This window comes from Aquarana catesbeiana, unplaced genomic scaffold (assembly GCF_042186555.1).
Source record: "Aquarana catesbeiana isolate 2022-GZ unplaced genomic scaffold, ASM4218655v1 unanchor229, whole genome shotgun sequence".
Classification (NCBI taxonomy): domain Eukaryota; kingdom Metazoa; phylum Chordata; class Amphibia; order Anura; family Ranidae; genus Aquarana; species Aquarana catesbeiana.
In genome coordinates this window covers 1,610,982-1,629,017 of record NW_027362656.1, presented here as the reverse complement: position 1 = coordinate 1,629,017, position 18,036 = coordinate 1,610,982, and the positions used below count along the sequence as shown (strand labels likewise).

Below are 18,036 nucleotides of genomic sequence, written 5' to 3'. Positions count from 1 at the left end.
AGTCTTATTATAGGGGTAGCTGTAGGTAAAAGTGGTGTAACTAGGTTTAGAACCCCTTTAATACATCTTCTATATCATCATATATCACTAAACTCATACAAAACTTTATTTATAATCATCAATATGTGGTAACACAATAAAAAAATATAATAAAAATGTATAAAATAGATGAATGAAAGCAAACAGCTCAATATCAATATTCAGTCCAGCCGGAACAATTGTATTCAGCTCAAAAATCTATTTTAATTCCCATCTGGACGTCTTTTTGATAAAGTTGCCCCCCAATCCAAGTTCACATCCCATCCCCCCAAAATCCAGCCCCTTTCAGACTCCTATTGTGAGACTCATCATAGTGTCTCTGGAGGGGCGCTGATCATTCCTGTGTAAAATCTTACAGAAATCTTCCCTAATCCCAACCTTTAATTATCATTTCATTCCCCCCACATACAATGTCTGGAACCGACATTTACTGACATCAATAACTCCCCTCATGGTACAGACCATAAATTCCCTCATTGTAATATACGGGTTATTCTACATTTCCACACTATATATGTGTGTATCATCATCTGCTGGAGATAAAAGACATCACAGTGACTATGGAGGAAGAGGACGGACATGACGGGGGGTTACTGGGTGTAAATAGAAAATAAGATCTTATTACCTCCTCTGCTGCCACTTCCAGCAATGTCTCCTCTCTACTTCCTCCCGACTCACCTCTTACCCGGAATTTCCTGTCTGTACCTGACATCACTTCCTGTCTGTCTCCCATTGGAGATTTCCAGTTTGAGTAGAAGTGAGATCACCATCTTGTGGAGCTCAGAGGTACTGCAGCCCTGAGAAATGTCTCGTAGTGTGATTACAGCCTTGACATTGCTTCCAGATGATGGACAGTCCCGGGATTTAGTCCTCTGTCCCATCATGTCCTCATCTCACAGGTTCCAGGCAGGGACGCTGATAGGGCAGTACAGCCAGCCCTGTTGTACCGGGCCCAGCCAGCGGGGGGGGGGGCAAGCAGATTTGTAGCTAAAAAAACAAATTAGCTAAATAACTTTACTAACCTGCACCTACTTGATTGGCAAAGTATATAGTACCTTCCTGGGCCCCATCAAGTTAATAGAGGAGAACCCAGGAGGTGAGAGCAGAAGAGGGACTTTTTCTCCATTTTCGGGTGGAGGCATACATTCCCTGCTCTGTATCAGTGAGTGCACCTTGTGCTCACTGTATGCTTTCCTCGGCGGATGGATTCAATTGTAATGCAGCTCCCTTCCCTCAGTAAGTGCCGTGCTGCAGCCTGAAGGAGGGACTGAAAGAAAGAGTAATCCCGACGCTGGTCCACAGGCAAGCAATTCCCCTACATACATCACACAGGCCGAGGCTCAATCCCCAGACTCCCCATTGTGTTGCTCATATTCATTATCATTATGATGATCAGAGCACAACAGGTTCTCTATGGCTCTGTCAGTGTAACTTTCTTAATATATGGCTGTATAGAAAACCTGCTGTGCTTTGATCACCATAATGATATTGACCATGAGCAACATAGTGAGATGCTACTTTACACACGTGATGGGGGGAAGGGACTGCCAAGCCAAGCTGCATTTTTACCACCCCCCAAATCACCCCCCTTTAAGAATTTTTCACCCAAGCTTTGCAATCAGGTCCATCTGTCAGTTTTTCATGTGGACCAGTGGGTACAGTAGCTGCATATGATGGCATAGTGGCGGCAATTCATGGGCACAGTAGCTGTGTTTGATGGCACAGTGGCTGCTTTTGGCACAGTGGCAGCAATTGATGGGTACAGTAGCTGCGTATGATGGCACAGTAGCAGCAACTGATGGGTACAGTAGCTGCGTATGATGGCACAGTGGCGGCAATTGATGGGTACAGTAGCTGCGTATGATGGCACAGTGGCGGCAATTGATGGGTACAGTAGCTGCGTATGATGGCACAGTGGCGGCAATTGATGGGTACAGTAGCTGCGTATGATGACACAGTGGCGGCAATTGATGGGTACAGTAGCTGCGTATGATGGCACAGTGGAAGCAACTGATGGGTACAGTAGCTGCGTATGATGGCACAGTGGCGGCAATTCATGGGCACAGTAGTTGTGTTTGATGGCACAGTGGCTGCTTTTGGCACAGTGGCAGCAATTGATGGGTACAGTAGCTGCGTATGATGGCACAGTGGCAGCAATTGATGGGTACAGTAGCTGCGTATGATGGCACAGTGGCGGCAATTGATGGGTACAGTAGCTGCATATGATGGCACAGTGGCGGCAATTGATGGGTACAGTAGCTGCGTATGATGGCACAGTGGCGGCAATTGATGGGTACAGTAGCTGCGTATGATGGCACAGTGGCGGCAATTGATGGGTACAGTAGCTGCGTATGATGGCACAGTGGCGGCAATTGATGGGTACAGTAGCTGCGTATGATGGCACAGTGGAAGCAACTGATCGGTACAGTAGCTGCATATGATGACACAGTGGCGGCAATTGATGGGTACAGTAGCTGCGTATGATGGCACAGTGGCAGCAATTGATGGGTACAGTAGCTGCGTATGATGGCACAGTGGAAGCAACTGATGGGTACAGTAGCTGCGTATGATGGCACAGTGGCAGCAACTGATGGGTACAGTAGCTGCATATGATGGCACAGTGGCAGCAATTGATTGGTACAGTAGCTGCGTATGATGGCACAGTGACAGCAATTGATGGGTACAGTAGCTGCGTATGATGGCACAGTGGCAGCAATTGATGGGTACAGTAGCTGCGTATGATGGCACAGTGGTGGCAATTGATGGGTACAGTAGCTGCGTATGATGGCACAGTGGTGGCAATTGATGGGTACAGTAGCTGCGTATGATGGCACAGTGGCTGCGTTTTATGGGCACAGTGGCAGCAATTGATTTGTTGTTTTCTGAATTTTTCAGTTTGTTTGCAACCCCCCAAAAAAAAAATTTTGAGCACCAGCTGCCACTGATGTGGACCTGATTGAAAGCTCCATGTAGGTCTACAGGAGTCCAGATATGAATTGACTTGTGTCCATTCAGGTCAAAAAAAAAAAAAGAAAAGAACATCCTTTTTTATTTTTTCAGACCTAAATGTGACAGATCAGAGGTAGCCTGATGTAAATGGACACAAGTCTGTGGTGTATGAGGACACAAACTGAATGGGCACAGAGCACCCAACAGCCTATGGAAACATCAGCTGCGGTGCTGACATCACTGGACTCCAGGACAGGTAAGTGTCCATTTATTAAAAGCCAGCAGCTGCAGTATGTGTAGCTGCTGGCTTTTAATGTTTATTTTTTTGGAGCGAAACAGCTTTAAAGGTTCACCTTTTGGAGCATGTTACATGTTTCAGCTCCTGCCACCATTCCCCCAGATTTCATGACAGCATGGGGTCAGGGGCGGAGCCAGGGGTGGGGTCAGGGGCGGTGCCAAGGGGCCCTGTCAGGTACGCTGTACGGGGCCCCATGATTTCTAACAGCGGCCCTGCCTACAATGTCCCTAGACCTACAATGTCCCTAGTCCTACAATGTCCCTAGACCTATAATGCCCCTTGTCCTACTGGACCACGAAAGCAAGGCAGAGACAATATTATGGTCAAATCTGAAGGATAGTATGAGGATGACATAATGAAACCACATATATCCAGTAAGTTCTTCTGTACCAAACACACCAGCCAGGAAAGAGAGCAGCTCTTCAACACCTTCTGGAGCTGAACAGCATTCCCCAGGAAAAATCACTGTGGCCTGCGCAGCGTTAGAGTTTCAAGACGGCCAAATAGACTCCATCTATAGTGTATCTATCAGTAACACAGCATGTTATGTTTAAGACTGTTCACAATCTGTTTTTAGGTTGTTTACACATTTTTAGATTGAATGTAAAAAAAGGAAGATGTTATGGAGTTCTTATACAAATACAGGGACTCTATGGTAATATACTCTATGGTAATATTGCATTGTTTGTACTTCCTGTTTCCTGTTCTGTGTTTGCTTTTCCTGTTATACAATTTAATAAAACTCAAACAGCATGCAGTGTCTTCACTTCTATACTGTAAAGTGCTGCGTAAACTGTTGGCGATATATAAATCCTGTATAATAATAATAATTATAATAATAATACTTGAAACAGATGTGTTCAATCTACGAGACGTTTCTTCAGCTGCAGTTCCTCTGAGTTCCACAAGGTGGTGATCTAACCTCTACCCAGTAAAAAAAGTCTCTATGGAATACAGACAGGAAGTGATGTCAGGTACAGACAGATATTCCATTTGGAAGGACGTAGAGAGGAGACGTTGAAGGATTTGGTGGCAGAGGAGGTAATATGTAGATTAATCCCTTCAGGGGGATCAGTTGATGATTAATACATCTTCCTTCCAAAGCTGGCCATACATGGTTCAGTTTTATCGTTCATCCAGCGGGATGAGAGGAAAAAAGTGAAGTGATTCCCCCATCCACACATTGGAGGGGGATGGGGGAATCCTCCCCGCTGCACTATTGTATTCTGACAATGGGGGGCGCTCCTCCGCTCTCAGAATACACAGATCAGTAATGAAGCTATTGGCTGCAGCCGCTGATCGAGTGACTTTTATCCGGCAGCGACCACACATGGATGGAAATGTGACCGATCCCTGCTGAACCAGCCGAATTTCCATGTCTCTATGGTCACCATAAGTGACTTCCTCCCCTCCCCCTCATCTCCTTCATTATGTAAGTCATGCTGAGATAATCTCCCATTGGCTGAGCAATATCCTCATTTGTCTCTGAGCTCCTTCTTGCTATTCCTCGTCCTTCCTGTTGTTTCCTTGGATTGATTTTCTGTGTAGTGACCCCGGCTTCATCTCTTGGATGCGCTCGTCTGTTGCTTGTCCTGACCTTTATCCTGATTCCTGGATCTCCTCCTCATCTCTCCTCCATATCCTCTTACACAGCTTTTCTCCATATCTGCAGTGACCCCTGGGGGGGGTGGAAACTTGGCACCAGCTCTCAGTGAAATCCATCCCCACCATTAGGAGATCTGGAGAAAATTGTCTGGTATTTACACTCCGTTCCTCCGCACGTCACCTGATCACATGAGAGCTTACTTTCACAGATTCCTGACAGATTTCTGTATGGTAAAGGTCAAAGTTCACTCTTCAGTTTAAGAGAGGTAAGACACACCCAGGAACAATGATTTGGTTTGCACAGAAGCCTCCTATAGAGCCTCCCCCTCCAAATGTCCCTCCATCCAGAGTCTATATGACCTATGACATCACACTGACCTCACAGCTCCTCCTCCCAATGTCCCTCTATCTGAATTTTTTCCTACAGATCTTAGGATGTGGGTGGACCCTTGGCATCCTTACTGGCAAAGTAGGACCATTGGACCTGCATTGTATGTAATGACATCAGAATGCCTGCTACAAGCTTTTATCCTGCATAGTATGGGGGTCCTGTGTGTGTAGATTATATCTCAGTCTGAAGTGAGGCTTTAATAAAATGGAGACCTGAATGGTGAGGTGAGGAGGATTCTGGGAATATCATTTGATTTTACTATTTGTGTTCAGATCTAGAGTTTTCCTCCTGTGAAGTCTGGAGATCATATGACCATCTTATTGCCTCCACCTCCCTCCCTGATAGAATAGAAATACAAAGAAGATTGTAGAAGTCACCAGAGAGATCATGGAGGAGAGGTGAGCGGTGCTGGGAATTCTGGGACATTATCCAGTAACAGACAAGGGATGTGTCTGGATGGTGACTGTATCATTGTGTGTGTCAGGTTCCTATAAGGTGTCAGGATGTCACTGTCTATTTCTCCATGGAGGAGTGGGAGTATTTAGAAGGACACAAGGATCTCTACAAGGACATCATGATGGACAATCAGCCGCCCCTCACATCACCGGGTAAGAGGAGACTTTATTGTAAAGGAGAGAGCATTACGGAGGGTCCACCCAGATCCCCCATCATCTGATAAACACATAGAAACAATGTATTCAGTCAGTGTGTGTGTTTCCTACAGATGGATCCAGTAATGGGAACCCACCAGAGAGATGTCCCTGTCCTCTGTATACCCGGGATTCCACACAGGAAGATCACACCATCCCTCACCATCATCAGGTAGATGAGGAACAATCACTGATAGTATCATTAGGATCTGTACATTATCTGCATTGTTACCATTGATGTCATTTTTATTATATATTCAGAGTGGAAACCTGAGAGATTCTAAAGTTGAGGTTATAGAAGAGATAAAAGAGGAGGATGATAAGGATGGGGTGACGGAGGAGTCAAAGTTTCTAAATGAACACAAAAATCTGCACCAGGACACCATGGTGGAGTCATCCAGCTACAGAAACCCACCAGAGAGATGTCCCCATCCTCTGTATTCCCGGGATTCCACACAGGAAGATCACACCATCCCTCACCATCATCAGGTAGATGATTGACAATTATTGGTAGTTTTGATTTATACACAGCATGTTTGTTACAATGAATGTTTTATTATATATTCAGAGTGGAAACCTCGGGGATTATATTGTTGTTAAAGAAGAGTATAAAGAGGAGGATGAGGAGTATGGAGTGATGGAGGAGTTTTCAGAAGGACACAAGGATATGATGGAGCCACCAAATACCAGAAACCCACCAGAGAAATGTCCCCATCCTCTGTATTCCTGGGATTCCACACAGGAAGATCACACCATCCCTCACTGTTACAAGGTTGGTGGGATGAATAATCTAGAGCATGGATTTGAGGAGACAGGGGGGTTTATTTACTAAAGGCAAATCCACTGTGCACTTGGAAGTGCAGTTGTTGTAGATCTGAGGGGAACATAAAAAAACAGCATTTTTGCTTGCACATGATTGGATGATAGAAATCAGCAGAGCTTCCCCTCATTTCAAATCTTCCCCTCAGAGCTACAGCGACTGCACTTCCATGTGCACTTGTAGTGCGTAGTGGATTTGCCTTTAATAACTCAACACCAATGTGTGGACTTTTTATGTGATGTCACAATAATAAATCTTATATCTTACAGATGATATTCTCTCTCATTTTCATGATTTAGAGTGGAGATCCAATCGATATAGAATTTGAGGTTAAATCAGAAGAAGAAGAGAGGTATGTGAGGGATGATCAGCAGTCTATGGAGGAGGATGGAATAACGGGGACATTTATAGAGGAGGACACTCCTACAGAGATCAGCACAGGTGGGTCAATAACACTAAATACATTCCTCCACCCATACTGCTCACTGATTGGTCCAGAGTAGGGCGGGACTGGGTGATATCAGCCTGTAATATCCTGGTCACTTTCCTGAGCTGTGTTCCCCATCCTTTATTCCTGTATTTCTCTCAGATAATCTTCCTTCTCTGTGCTGCAGACACAATTTATGTATCTAGACTGGATTTATGGAGATTCTGGGGTTCAGCTGGAAGCAAAATGTTCATTTTCACCATAGATGTTACTTTACTGTAAGAGCGGTAAGGATGTGGAATTCCCTTCCACAGGCGGTGGTCTCAGCGGGGAGCATTGATAGCTTCAAGAAACTATTAGATAATCACCTGAATGACCGCAACATACAGGGATATGTAATGAAATACTGACACATAATCACACACATAGGTTGGACTTGATGGACGTGTGTCTTTTTTCAACCTCACCTACTATGTAACTATGTAAGATGTTACTAGATCTAGGCACCTGGGGTATGTGTTTTGGGTCTTCTGCCCCATACCCGGGTATGGCAAGATCTCTGACAGAACAATTCTTCTGGGGTTACTTGCTCTGTTATCTGCTGGCTGTGCCGGGTGGAGGGATATGTCTGTATAGTCTCAGAACCAAGTACAGTCTCAGGAGATGGGAGGCAGCGGTGTGGGACCTCTGCAACTTGTCTCATGTAAACATTTAATCTTCCACTGATTACTGAATACCAATATTATGAGTCCTGACACTTACACTGTATAATTTATATTGTACATTACATACTCCTGACCCCTGCACTATATACTCTATGTTGTACATTACATTCTCCTGACCCCTGCACTATATACTCTATGTTGTACATGACTTTATTCTGATACTATATAGTCCTATCTGTTGTATCTTATACAATATGTTGTACATTACATAGTCCTGACTTCTGCTCTCTCCCCTCTACCCACTGCTATATATACACATAATATGTATTCTCTTTTGTTAGACCCATTTTCTACCAGCTGGACATTTTATATCTGATGATTTGATTGGACCACACACTTTTACATGATGATAATAATGTGATAACATCCTCAAACTTTGGAACCTTAAACAGAAAGTGATAATGAGGGAGGAGTCAACCCAATGATGGTGGTCTTCAGGATCAGTCCAGTCTTCATCTTGGTTGTTCTCCCCCCATCCTCCCTCTCTGACCTCTGGTGGGGATCAGCCCGCTGTTGTTCATGACTAAATCATGGACTAAATAAGGAAGTAAAGGACTTCTTGTGTTGGGAAGATGATAATGAGTGATAGAGGGGGTGGGGACACTCATCCTATAATCCCCTCCTCACTGTCACTCCTATAAAAGACAGTTCTCGTGGTTTCCTCACTCTCTGACTAAGGTCCATAAATAAAGAAATGAACTGGTAGGAGATTCAGAGATGTAGGGCTGAAACAACTAATCGTCATAATTTGATTATAATCAATTATGAAAATATCAAAGAATGAGAAATGAAAAAAATTTTAAAAGTTCAGTATCCCTCCCTCAGTGCACACAGAGAAAATATTGATAAAATAATAGTCAGCAGCTGCTATACTAAAACGAGATGCATCAAATATATGTCAAAGAAAAATTTTTTAAAACATTAGCAACGCTAGTGCAAAAATAGCAAATATTTAAAAATATCAATGAAATTGATTAAGAGTCCACTTAAAAAAAGTATCAAGTGGTAATCCACCCAGTGAAAGTCCATTAAGAAAAGGCAGGTGAGTATAAACTAGACGATCGTGGAAGATGATATTAGCAGCGATCCCAAGTCTCCATCACCACACCACTTGTGCCACAGCCCTGTAGGTAATCCACTTACCAGACCCTGCTGATTAACATGCTTATCAATCAAAGGGATAATCGCTGTTCACGCTGTTCGCCCCCCCCCCACTGCTGCACCTTGTTGCTAGGACACGGCGCAACCCCAATCTCTAAAGAGCCGCAGCTCTTTAACCATGTGATTGGCTATGTCCAATCGCAGCAGGTCACATGTAAACATAAAACTGCCGGTAATCGTCTCTCATTGCCTCACACTGACAGAGTGAGAAGAGAGGAGAGCTGATCAACGGCCTCTCCTTGCAGGGGACTTAGAGACATATAATCAGGACACTGATCATCAGTGCCCTGATTACAATGAAGTGCCACCAGTGCCAGCAAGCAGTGCCCATTAGTGATCCCAGTTAGTGCTGGCTATCAGTGCTGCCCATCATTGCCACCCATCAATGCCTATCTGTGCCACCTCGTCAGTGACCATAAGTGTCAGCCTCATCAGTGAAAGAGAAATTACTTATTTAAAAATTCACTGACAGAAACAGAAATTTTTTTTTTTTTCAAAATTTTCGGTCTTTTTTTTTTTTTTTTTAGTAAAAAATAAAAAACCCAGCAGTGATTAAATACCACCAAAAGAAAGCTCTATTTGTGTGAAGAAAATTTCACATGGTTACAGTAAGGCTTGGACTGGGACACATAATAGGCCCAGGCATTTTAGATTGAGCAGCCCATACCAGGCACGGACTGACAACTCATGGGGCCCCAGGGCAATAAGAGATCATGGGCCTCCTTTGTTCCCGCCCACACTCAACGCTGTACCCAAATAAAATCTATATCCTTTACTTCCCCACAAATAAAGCTTTCTTTTGGAGGTATTTGATTACCTCTGTGTCCCTTTTTTTGGGCTATAAACAAAGATAGACAATTAAAAAAAAAAAAATATATATATATATATATATATATATATATATATATATATATATATATATATATATATATATATATATATATAACTTTCTGCTATAAAACATATGTAAAAAATCGAAAATATGTATTCTGCTACATGTTTAAAAGTTAGTGTCAACAAACTATGGGATATATACTAGAACTTTTATTTATTTTTACTAGTAATGACAGCGATCAGCGACTTTCATATTGCGGCAGACATTTGGACACTAGTTGACACTTTGTGGGAACCAGTGACCCTAATACAGTGATCAGTGCTAAAAATATGCACTGTCACTATACTAATGACACTGGCTGGGAAGAGGTTGAACATCTAGGGGCGATCAAAGGGTTAAATGTGTGCCTAGCCTGTGTTTGTGTTTACTGTGATTGGTGCTTTTACTAAGGGAAGTCATGGATTTTATTCCCTGCTTTGCAGGTAAAGAAAATCTATTATTTCCCCACTGACAGAACAGAGCTCTGCCTTGTTTACACAGGCAGGGCTCTGTCCTGTGTAAATTCATGATGATCGGCAGGTGCACCCGGTGATCGACATCTGCTGTGTTTAGTCACAGCACGCCCGTGTCGCCAGTGGTGTGCACTCCCTACCCGGAAGTGTCAGCTCACATACTAGGTACATGATCTGGAGCAGCGGAGCCGCCTTGCCGCCGTATATCTATCTCTAGGAGGGAGAGAGAGATGGAGGAAGGGGAGAGAGGGAGGGGAAAGGGGGGGTAAGAGGGAGAGAGGGGAGGGAGAAGGAGAGGGAGTGAGAGGGGGAGAAGGGGATTTAGGTAAGAGGAGGGAGAGAGGGGAGTAGTGCGAGAGGAGGGAGAGAGAATGAAAAGGGGGGAGGGGTGTAGAAAGAGGGGGTAGGGAGAGAGGGGGTGTAGGCAGTGGGGGGGGGGGGTAGTAAGAGAGGAGGGTGTAGAAAGTGGGGGGGTAGTGAGAGAGGAAGGAGGGGGGAGGGGTGTAGGAAGAGGGGGGTAGTGAGAGAGGGGGTGTAGGCAGTGGGGGGTACTAAGAGAGGGGGGAGAGGGGGTGGGGGGTGTAGGAAGAGGGGGAGTAGGTGTGTAGGCAGGAGGGGGTGGGGGTGTAGGAAGAGAGGGGGGAGAGGGAGAGAGAAGGAGAGGGGGATAGGGTTGTAGGAAGAGGGGGGTCGTGAGAGAGGGGGGAGGGTGTAGGCAGTGGGGGGGTAGTGAGAGAGGGGGGTAGGAAGTGGGGGGTAGTGAAAGAGGGGGAAGGGGGTAGTGAGAGAGAGGGGGGTCTAGGAAGTGGGGGGTAGTGAAAGAGGGGGGTCTAGGAAGTGGGAAGTAGTGAAAGAGGAGGGTAGTGGGAGAGGGGGGAGGGGGGGGTAGTGAGAGAGGAAGGAGGGGGGTGTAGGAAGTGGGGGGTAGTGAGAAGGAGAGAGTGGGCTGATCAGTATATCTGCTATGTCCCACCATTATACTGTATAAAGTACAGTACATCCCCCACCCATATATAGACAAGTCTCCTCTCGGAGTGGTCTCTCCCCTGTCTGTGTATGTGGATGGGGGATGTACTGTACTTTATACAGTATAATGGTGGGACATAGCAGATACACTGATCAACCCACCCTTTCCTTCTCACTACCCTCCTCTTTCACTACCATCCACTTCCTACCCCCCTCTCTCACTACCCCCCCACTGCCTACACCCTCCCCCCTCTCTCACGACCCCCCTTCTTCCTCCCCAGCTGCTCGCCGGTCCCTCCTCCCAGCGTCACATCCAATAACACTTACCCAGTCCAGGAAGTGTCCTCCTCCTCCCCGGGGCTCTATCGGCCCCTCCCTCTCAGGACCAGGAGCCCGTTGACGCCACCCATCCTGCGGCCAAATCCCTCCTGCCCCGTCCACCCAGGAGGTCCTCATAGGTCCCCCTACTGGCCGCAGCCCTCGGCACTCAGCCCAAGAGCCTGAATAGTCAGTCCACCCCTGGGGGGCGGGCCTTGCACTGGTCACCGAGCAACCACGGCCGACGCTCACTTGGCATTGCCCTGCCCCCCAGGAGTTGGAAAACGATGACAGAATGGAGAGGAGTGAATGCATGGTTACAACATGCGGCCCGACAGCCAGGCGGCCCACCGGGCAGACGCCCGGTATGCCCTATGGCCAGTCCGGGCCTGGTTAAAGTGTAGCACGACCGCGTAATTGTCATTCAAAGTGATTGCGCTGAAAGCTGAAAATTGGCCTGGGCAGGAAGGGGGTGAAAGTGCACGGTAGGCAAGCGGTTAACCACTTACAGACCGGAAGATTTTCCCCCTTAATGACCAGGCCATTTTTTGCGATACGGCACTGCGTCACTTTAACTGACAATTGTGCAGTCGTGTGACGCTGTACTCAAACAAAATTTACATCCTTTTTTCCCACAAATAGATATTTTTTTTGGTGGTATTTGATCGCCTCTGTGGTTTTTATTTTTTGCGCCATAAACAAAAAAAGAGCGCCAATTTTGAAACAAAAACAATATTTTTTACTTTTTGCTATAGTAAATATCCCAAGATTAAAAAAAATAAAAATGAATTTCTTTCTCAGTTTAGGGCAATATATATTCTTCTACATATTTTTGGTAAAAAAAAAAAATCACAGTAATGCCACGTACACACGGTCGGAATTTCCGACAACAAATGTTCGATGGGAGCTTGTTGTCGGAAATTCCGACCGTGTGTAGGCTCCATTGGACATTTTCCGCCGGAATTTCCAACAAACAAAATTTGAGAGCTGGATCTCAAATTTTCCGACAACAAAATCCGTTCTCGTAAATTCTGAGCGTGTGTAGACAATTCCAATGCACAAAATTCCACGCATGCTCGGGATCAAGCAGAGGAGCCACACTGGCTCGTCGTATGTGTTGTACGTCACCGTGTTCTTGACGTTTGGAATTTCCGACAACATTTGTGTGACCGTGTGTATGCAAGACAAGTTTGAGCCAACATCCGTTGGAAAATAAACATGGATTTTGTTGCCGGAATGTGCGATTGTGTGTATGCGGCATAAGCGTATATTGATTAGTTTGCGCAAGATTTTTTTTACTAGTAATGGTGATTTTTTATCGGGACTGTGACATTGCGACGGACAGATCGCACACTTTTTTGGACCATTGAAATTTATACAGCAATCAGTGCTATCATAGGCGTGTGCACAGGGTGTGCTGGGTGTGCCTGGGCACACCCTAATCACCCTGTGTATGTTAGTATCCTGAGATCTGCCTGGGCTGCTGTGAAATTCTGCATCCAAGCATTGAGAAGCCCCCGCTGCCTGTGAGACAGAATCACATTGAGCAGATTGTGAGGTCTGTAAGAGCCGCTCAGAGTGTGAAACTGTCATGTAATGTAACTGCAGGGAGAGGGAGGAGCTGTCACAACTCAGCTGTGATATCAGGGATAGGCGGGACAGAACAGCTATCAAACACCAGCCAATGGGATGGGGTCTGGGCGGGCTGCTATGTGTATGTTGTTCCGCCCCCCTTTCCTAAGCAGCCCAATCATTAGCTGGTGTTTAGATAGCTGTTCAGTCCTGCCCACCCCCGACATCACAGCTGAGTTGTGACAGCTCCACTCATTTTCACACTCTGAGTGGATCTTACAAGCCTCATGATCTGCTCAATGTGATACTCCCCCCTCTCCCCCAGTCATTGCCACCTGCCAGTGCCAATCAGTGCTGCCACTCAGTGCCACTAAATGCTGCCAATCAGTGCTGCCTGTTAGTGCCACCTGTTAGTGCAGATTATCAGTGCCATTAGTGCTGCCAATCAGTGTCCATCAGTGTTGTCAATCAGTGCTTTCTATCAGTTCCAATCAGTGCCACCAGGCAGTTCCAATCAGTGCTGCCTATCAGTGGGCATCAGTGCTACCAGTGGCACCTATCAATGCCCATCAGTGCACTGAGTGCAGGAATGGGGAGATGAATTCAGCAGACAGGCACATTTTCCATGGGGGGCCAGCCTGGTTGGGCACAGCTGAAATCTAAAATATAATATATAAAATATCTAAAAGGTAAAATAAAAAAAGTGTCAGTAAAAGGCCTGCCGCTAAGCACTGTTATGTGTTCCCACACCACAAAAAAAAAAAAAAAAAGGTGCAGCGCTAACTTACTGATCAATAACTTAATAATGGTGGAAGCCTCTAATGTATGGAAATCTCAATAAACTTCAATATTACCACAATGCGGTCTCTGTGATCTGTAACGTCACATATAATATACATCACACTGAGAATAAGACATACAAAATGAAACTTAGTAGGGATGGTGGAAACTCCTCCTATAGATATTTCTCATACAGATTACCTTCAAGTGTAATAATTCCAGTGATATGTGATGTCACATGTAATACACATCAAAATGAGAAGAAGACATAAACATTTTTTTTAAACTTAGCAGGGATGGTGGAAACCCCTCTACAGATAACTTCAATACAAATTAACTTCAAGTGCAACAGCTTTTTTGTTGAGAGGTTCCCACCATTATAGCACTTTGGAATTTTTATTTTTTAGATTGTTACATTCAATTTTATATGTTTTAGTTACTATTGTAATGTAATTTTTGCACTTGAAGTTCATTTCCAACCACCCTTGCTAAATCCATGTCTTTATGGACCTTGCTTTGTGCTCTGGTGTGCAGTCATGTTGGAACAGGAAGGGCCGTCCCCAAACTCTTCCCACAAAGTTGGGAGCATGAAATTGTCCAAAATGTCTTGGTATGCTGACGCCTTAAGAGTTCCCTTCACTGGAAGTAAGAGGCCAAGCCCAACCCCTGAAAAACAACCCCACACACCATAATCCTCCCTCCCCCACATCATAATCCCCCCTCCCCCCCACATCATAATCCCCCCTCCACCAAACAACCCCACACCATAATCCCCCCTCCCCCCTCCATCATAATCCCCCTCCCCCCACACCATAATCCCCCCCTCCACCAAACAAACCCACACCATAATCCCCCCCCCCCACACCATAATCCCCCCTCCACCAAATGATTTGGACCAGTGAACAGAGCAAGGTCCATAAAGACCTGGATGAGCGGGTTTGGGGTGGAGGAACTTGACTGGCCTGCACAGGGTCCTGACCTCAACCCTATAGAACACCTTTGGGATGAATTAGAGCTGAGACTGCGAGCCAGGCCTTCTCATCCAACATCAGTGCCTGACCTCACCAATGCTCTTCTGGAAGAATGGTCAAACATTCCCATAGACGCACTCCTAAACCTTGTGAACGGCCTTCCCAGAAGAGTTGAAGCTGTTATAGCTGCAAAGGATGGGCCAACTCAATATTGAACTCTACGGACTAATGCCTCGTACACACGGTCGGACATTGATCGGACATTCCGACAACAAAATCCTAGGATTTTTTCAGACGGATGTTGGCTCAAACTTGTTTTGCCTACACACGGTCGCACAAAGTTGTCGGAATTTCCGATCCCCAAGAACGCGGTGACGTACACCACGTACGACAAGACTAGAAAAGGCCAGTTCAGAACCAAGCGCGGCACCCTTTGGGCTCCTTTTGCTAATCTCGTGTTAGTAAAAGTTGTGGTGAGAGACGATTTGCGCTTTTTCAGACTCGTGGTTTTCAGATCGTTTTCTGCCGTTTCAGTTTGTGCTTGTGGGTTTGTATCTGCTCTTCAGTGCATGCAAGCAAGTTCCGCGTGACTTTAATTAGTCATTGTGTTCTTGTTCGTTCGTTACTGTTTTTCAGGTCGCTCTTCACAGGCCTTGCTGTTCTTCAGTGCTTTCTGTTACCTCGTTCTGAGCAGCCGACCGTTTTCTAGCCATGTTTCGTATGCATACTCCTCGTAGAGTTCGTGCTGTGCGGGGGCTTGGTGTTGGGGTCCTGACCTTGACACAAGTCCAGTCCATGAACAGGGTGGGGAGGAGTTCATGGACCAAGAATTGGTTGCTTCAGCGTGACCAGTTCTCTCATATGCCTTTGCTCCGTGAGATCCGTGAGAATAATCCTGATGATTTCAGGAACTTTCTCAGGATGACGGACCCCGTATTTCACCGTCTGTTGGCTTCGCTGACCCCCTATATCAGCAGGCAGGATACCTGCATGAGCCAAACCATCACTCCGGAGCAGAGGCTCATCGCTACCCTGAGGTACTTGGCGACAGGGAGAAGCCTGCAGGACTTGAAGTTCTCGACAGGCATCTCCCCCCAGGCTCTGGGGATCATTATCCCAGAGACCTGTTCTGCCATCATCCAGGTCCTGCAGAAGGAGTAAATGAAGGTAAGATTTTTATCCTTTAATATCACATTTTATTGTATTTAATGTTTGATAATATATTGTATTTCTTTCCTCATTCCCTAATTACCATGATTGTATTATGCTGTGAATGTCCCCTTTGTTCTCATGCATGCTGGATTTTTATGTAATTAATTTTTTAAGTCCTTCATACATATTTGCCTTCACTGACCTCCTCAGCATGCTCTATGGGCCCTATATTTACCGCATGTAGTCACTTAAAACAATGTATTTTATCAGCTCCATAGTAGTGCTTTACCCCAAACACCCCCTAAAATGTTTTTAAATGTTACTTTTGCTTTAAATTCAGGCAGAGTGCCAGAGGCTTTTTTTTTGTGGTGTCCCCAAATCATTTTTAGTAACCCCCCCCCCCCCAACTGCTAAGTCAGCTGATCCCAATTCTCTATCCTCAATCATCTATCTGCTGACTTTGCCAAACCCATACACACTATACCCATCTCTTTTGTGCTCTGATTTATGTATGAATTCCCCAAAGCATGTAGTGCAAGGGCCTGCCTGTATACTTTCAAATGGTACTGTTTGAATTTTTAAGATCCTATTATTATCTTGAGACAGGTAATAGCAGAATGTTAAAATGTGTACAGTGTGTATTTATATCTTTGTATTCGGACACTTCTTACCTGTCCAGTGGGCTGCCAATAGTGTAACTAAGGAGGGGCTGTTCCAAGTAATACCCTGTATTTAGGCATTCATCTCTCAATGAAGTGAAGAGGGTTACCTGTCCAAGATTTCCACACCCCCCATAATGTTAGAAATGGCCCATGAGAGGGGGGGAGGGGGAATATGATAGGTGTACCTTATACTTTGGTGTTGTTAAATTCCCCTTAATAAATGCTATCTGGAGGTTGTTCCAGAATGTTTGTGCCTAATCTGCTTGCCATGTTTCTGTGCAAAAATATTAATTTTTTTTTTCCTCAACAGTTTCCTTCCACGCCACAGGAATGGCAGACTGTGGCCTCCCACTTTGCCCAGCGGTGGGACTTTCCTAACTGCGGAGGGGCGATTGATGGGAAACATGTCCACATCATCCCACCACCCAACTCGGGGTCCTACTATTTCAACTATAAGGGGTTCAATAGTATTGTGATGTTGGCGGTGGTGTCGGCTAATTACGACTTCTTGTATGTGGACGTGGGGAAGAATGGCCGGATGTCCGATGGTGCAGTCATCGCCCAGACGGAGTTCTACAGGCGTCTCCAGAATAGCAGCTTGGACTTGCCAGCTCCAGAGGACAATGTGGAAGGACTCCCATTCGTGTTCGTTGCTGATGAAGCGTTTGCGCTGGGGGACCACCTTATGTGGCCATTCCCTATGAGGACCCTCACCCCGGAACAGAAGGTTTTTAATTACCGGCTGGCCAGAGCCCGAAGAGTGGTGGAGAACACATTTGGAATCCTGGCCAGCCGGTTCCGCCTATTTCTGACACCTATCCATATGGCGGAGTATAAACTTAATCATATAATCATGGCGTGCTGTATTCTCCATAACTTTTTACGGAAACATTCGGCCAACTATGCTGGCTCAGTTGGGCCTGAGGCCGGAGTGATACCTGAAACAACAATGACGGCGCTTGAAAGCGGCCATCCTGGCTTGCCCTCCCTGAGTGCCCGTGATGTCCGGTTACGATACCTGGAGTTCTTTGCGGGTAGGGGGGCCATCAATATGCCTTCAAATTGTGAAGCCTTTTTCAAATAAAAAAGCAAAAAAAGAAATTCTTTTGGACATTTACTGCTTGTGTTTGTTTTAGCTGACCCTGACAGAAATGTTTTGAGTCCACAAAATGGCGTGATTGTGTAACCTTATACAAAGCACTG

General features: G+C 45.5%; 1 protein-coding gene across 1 annotated transcript in view; it reads left to right on the top strand.

Moving 5' to 3' along the window:
• Nucleotides 1-18,036, top strand: part of LOC141121775 (uncharacterized) — a 161,772-nt gene that overhangs the window by 130,998 nt on the left and 12,738 nt on the right. Inside the window, exons 11-16 of the mRNA XM_073611494.1 lie at nucleotides 4,248-4,327; nucleotides 5,767-5,890; nucleotides 6,007-6,104; nucleotides 6,194-6,421; nucleotides 6,501-6,704; nucleotides 7,052-7,193. Of these exons, the coding sequence (XP_073467595.1) occupies nucleotides 4,248-4,327; nucleotides 5,767-5,890; nucleotides 6,007-6,104; nucleotides 6,194-6,421; nucleotides 6,501-6,704; nucleotides 7,052-7,193 (876 nt within the window). The remainder of the gene's footprint in view (nucleotides 1-4,247; nucleotides 4,328-5,766; nucleotides 5,891-6,006; nucleotides 6,105-6,193; nucleotides 6,422-6,500; nucleotides 6,705-7,051; nucleotides 7,194-18,036) is intronic.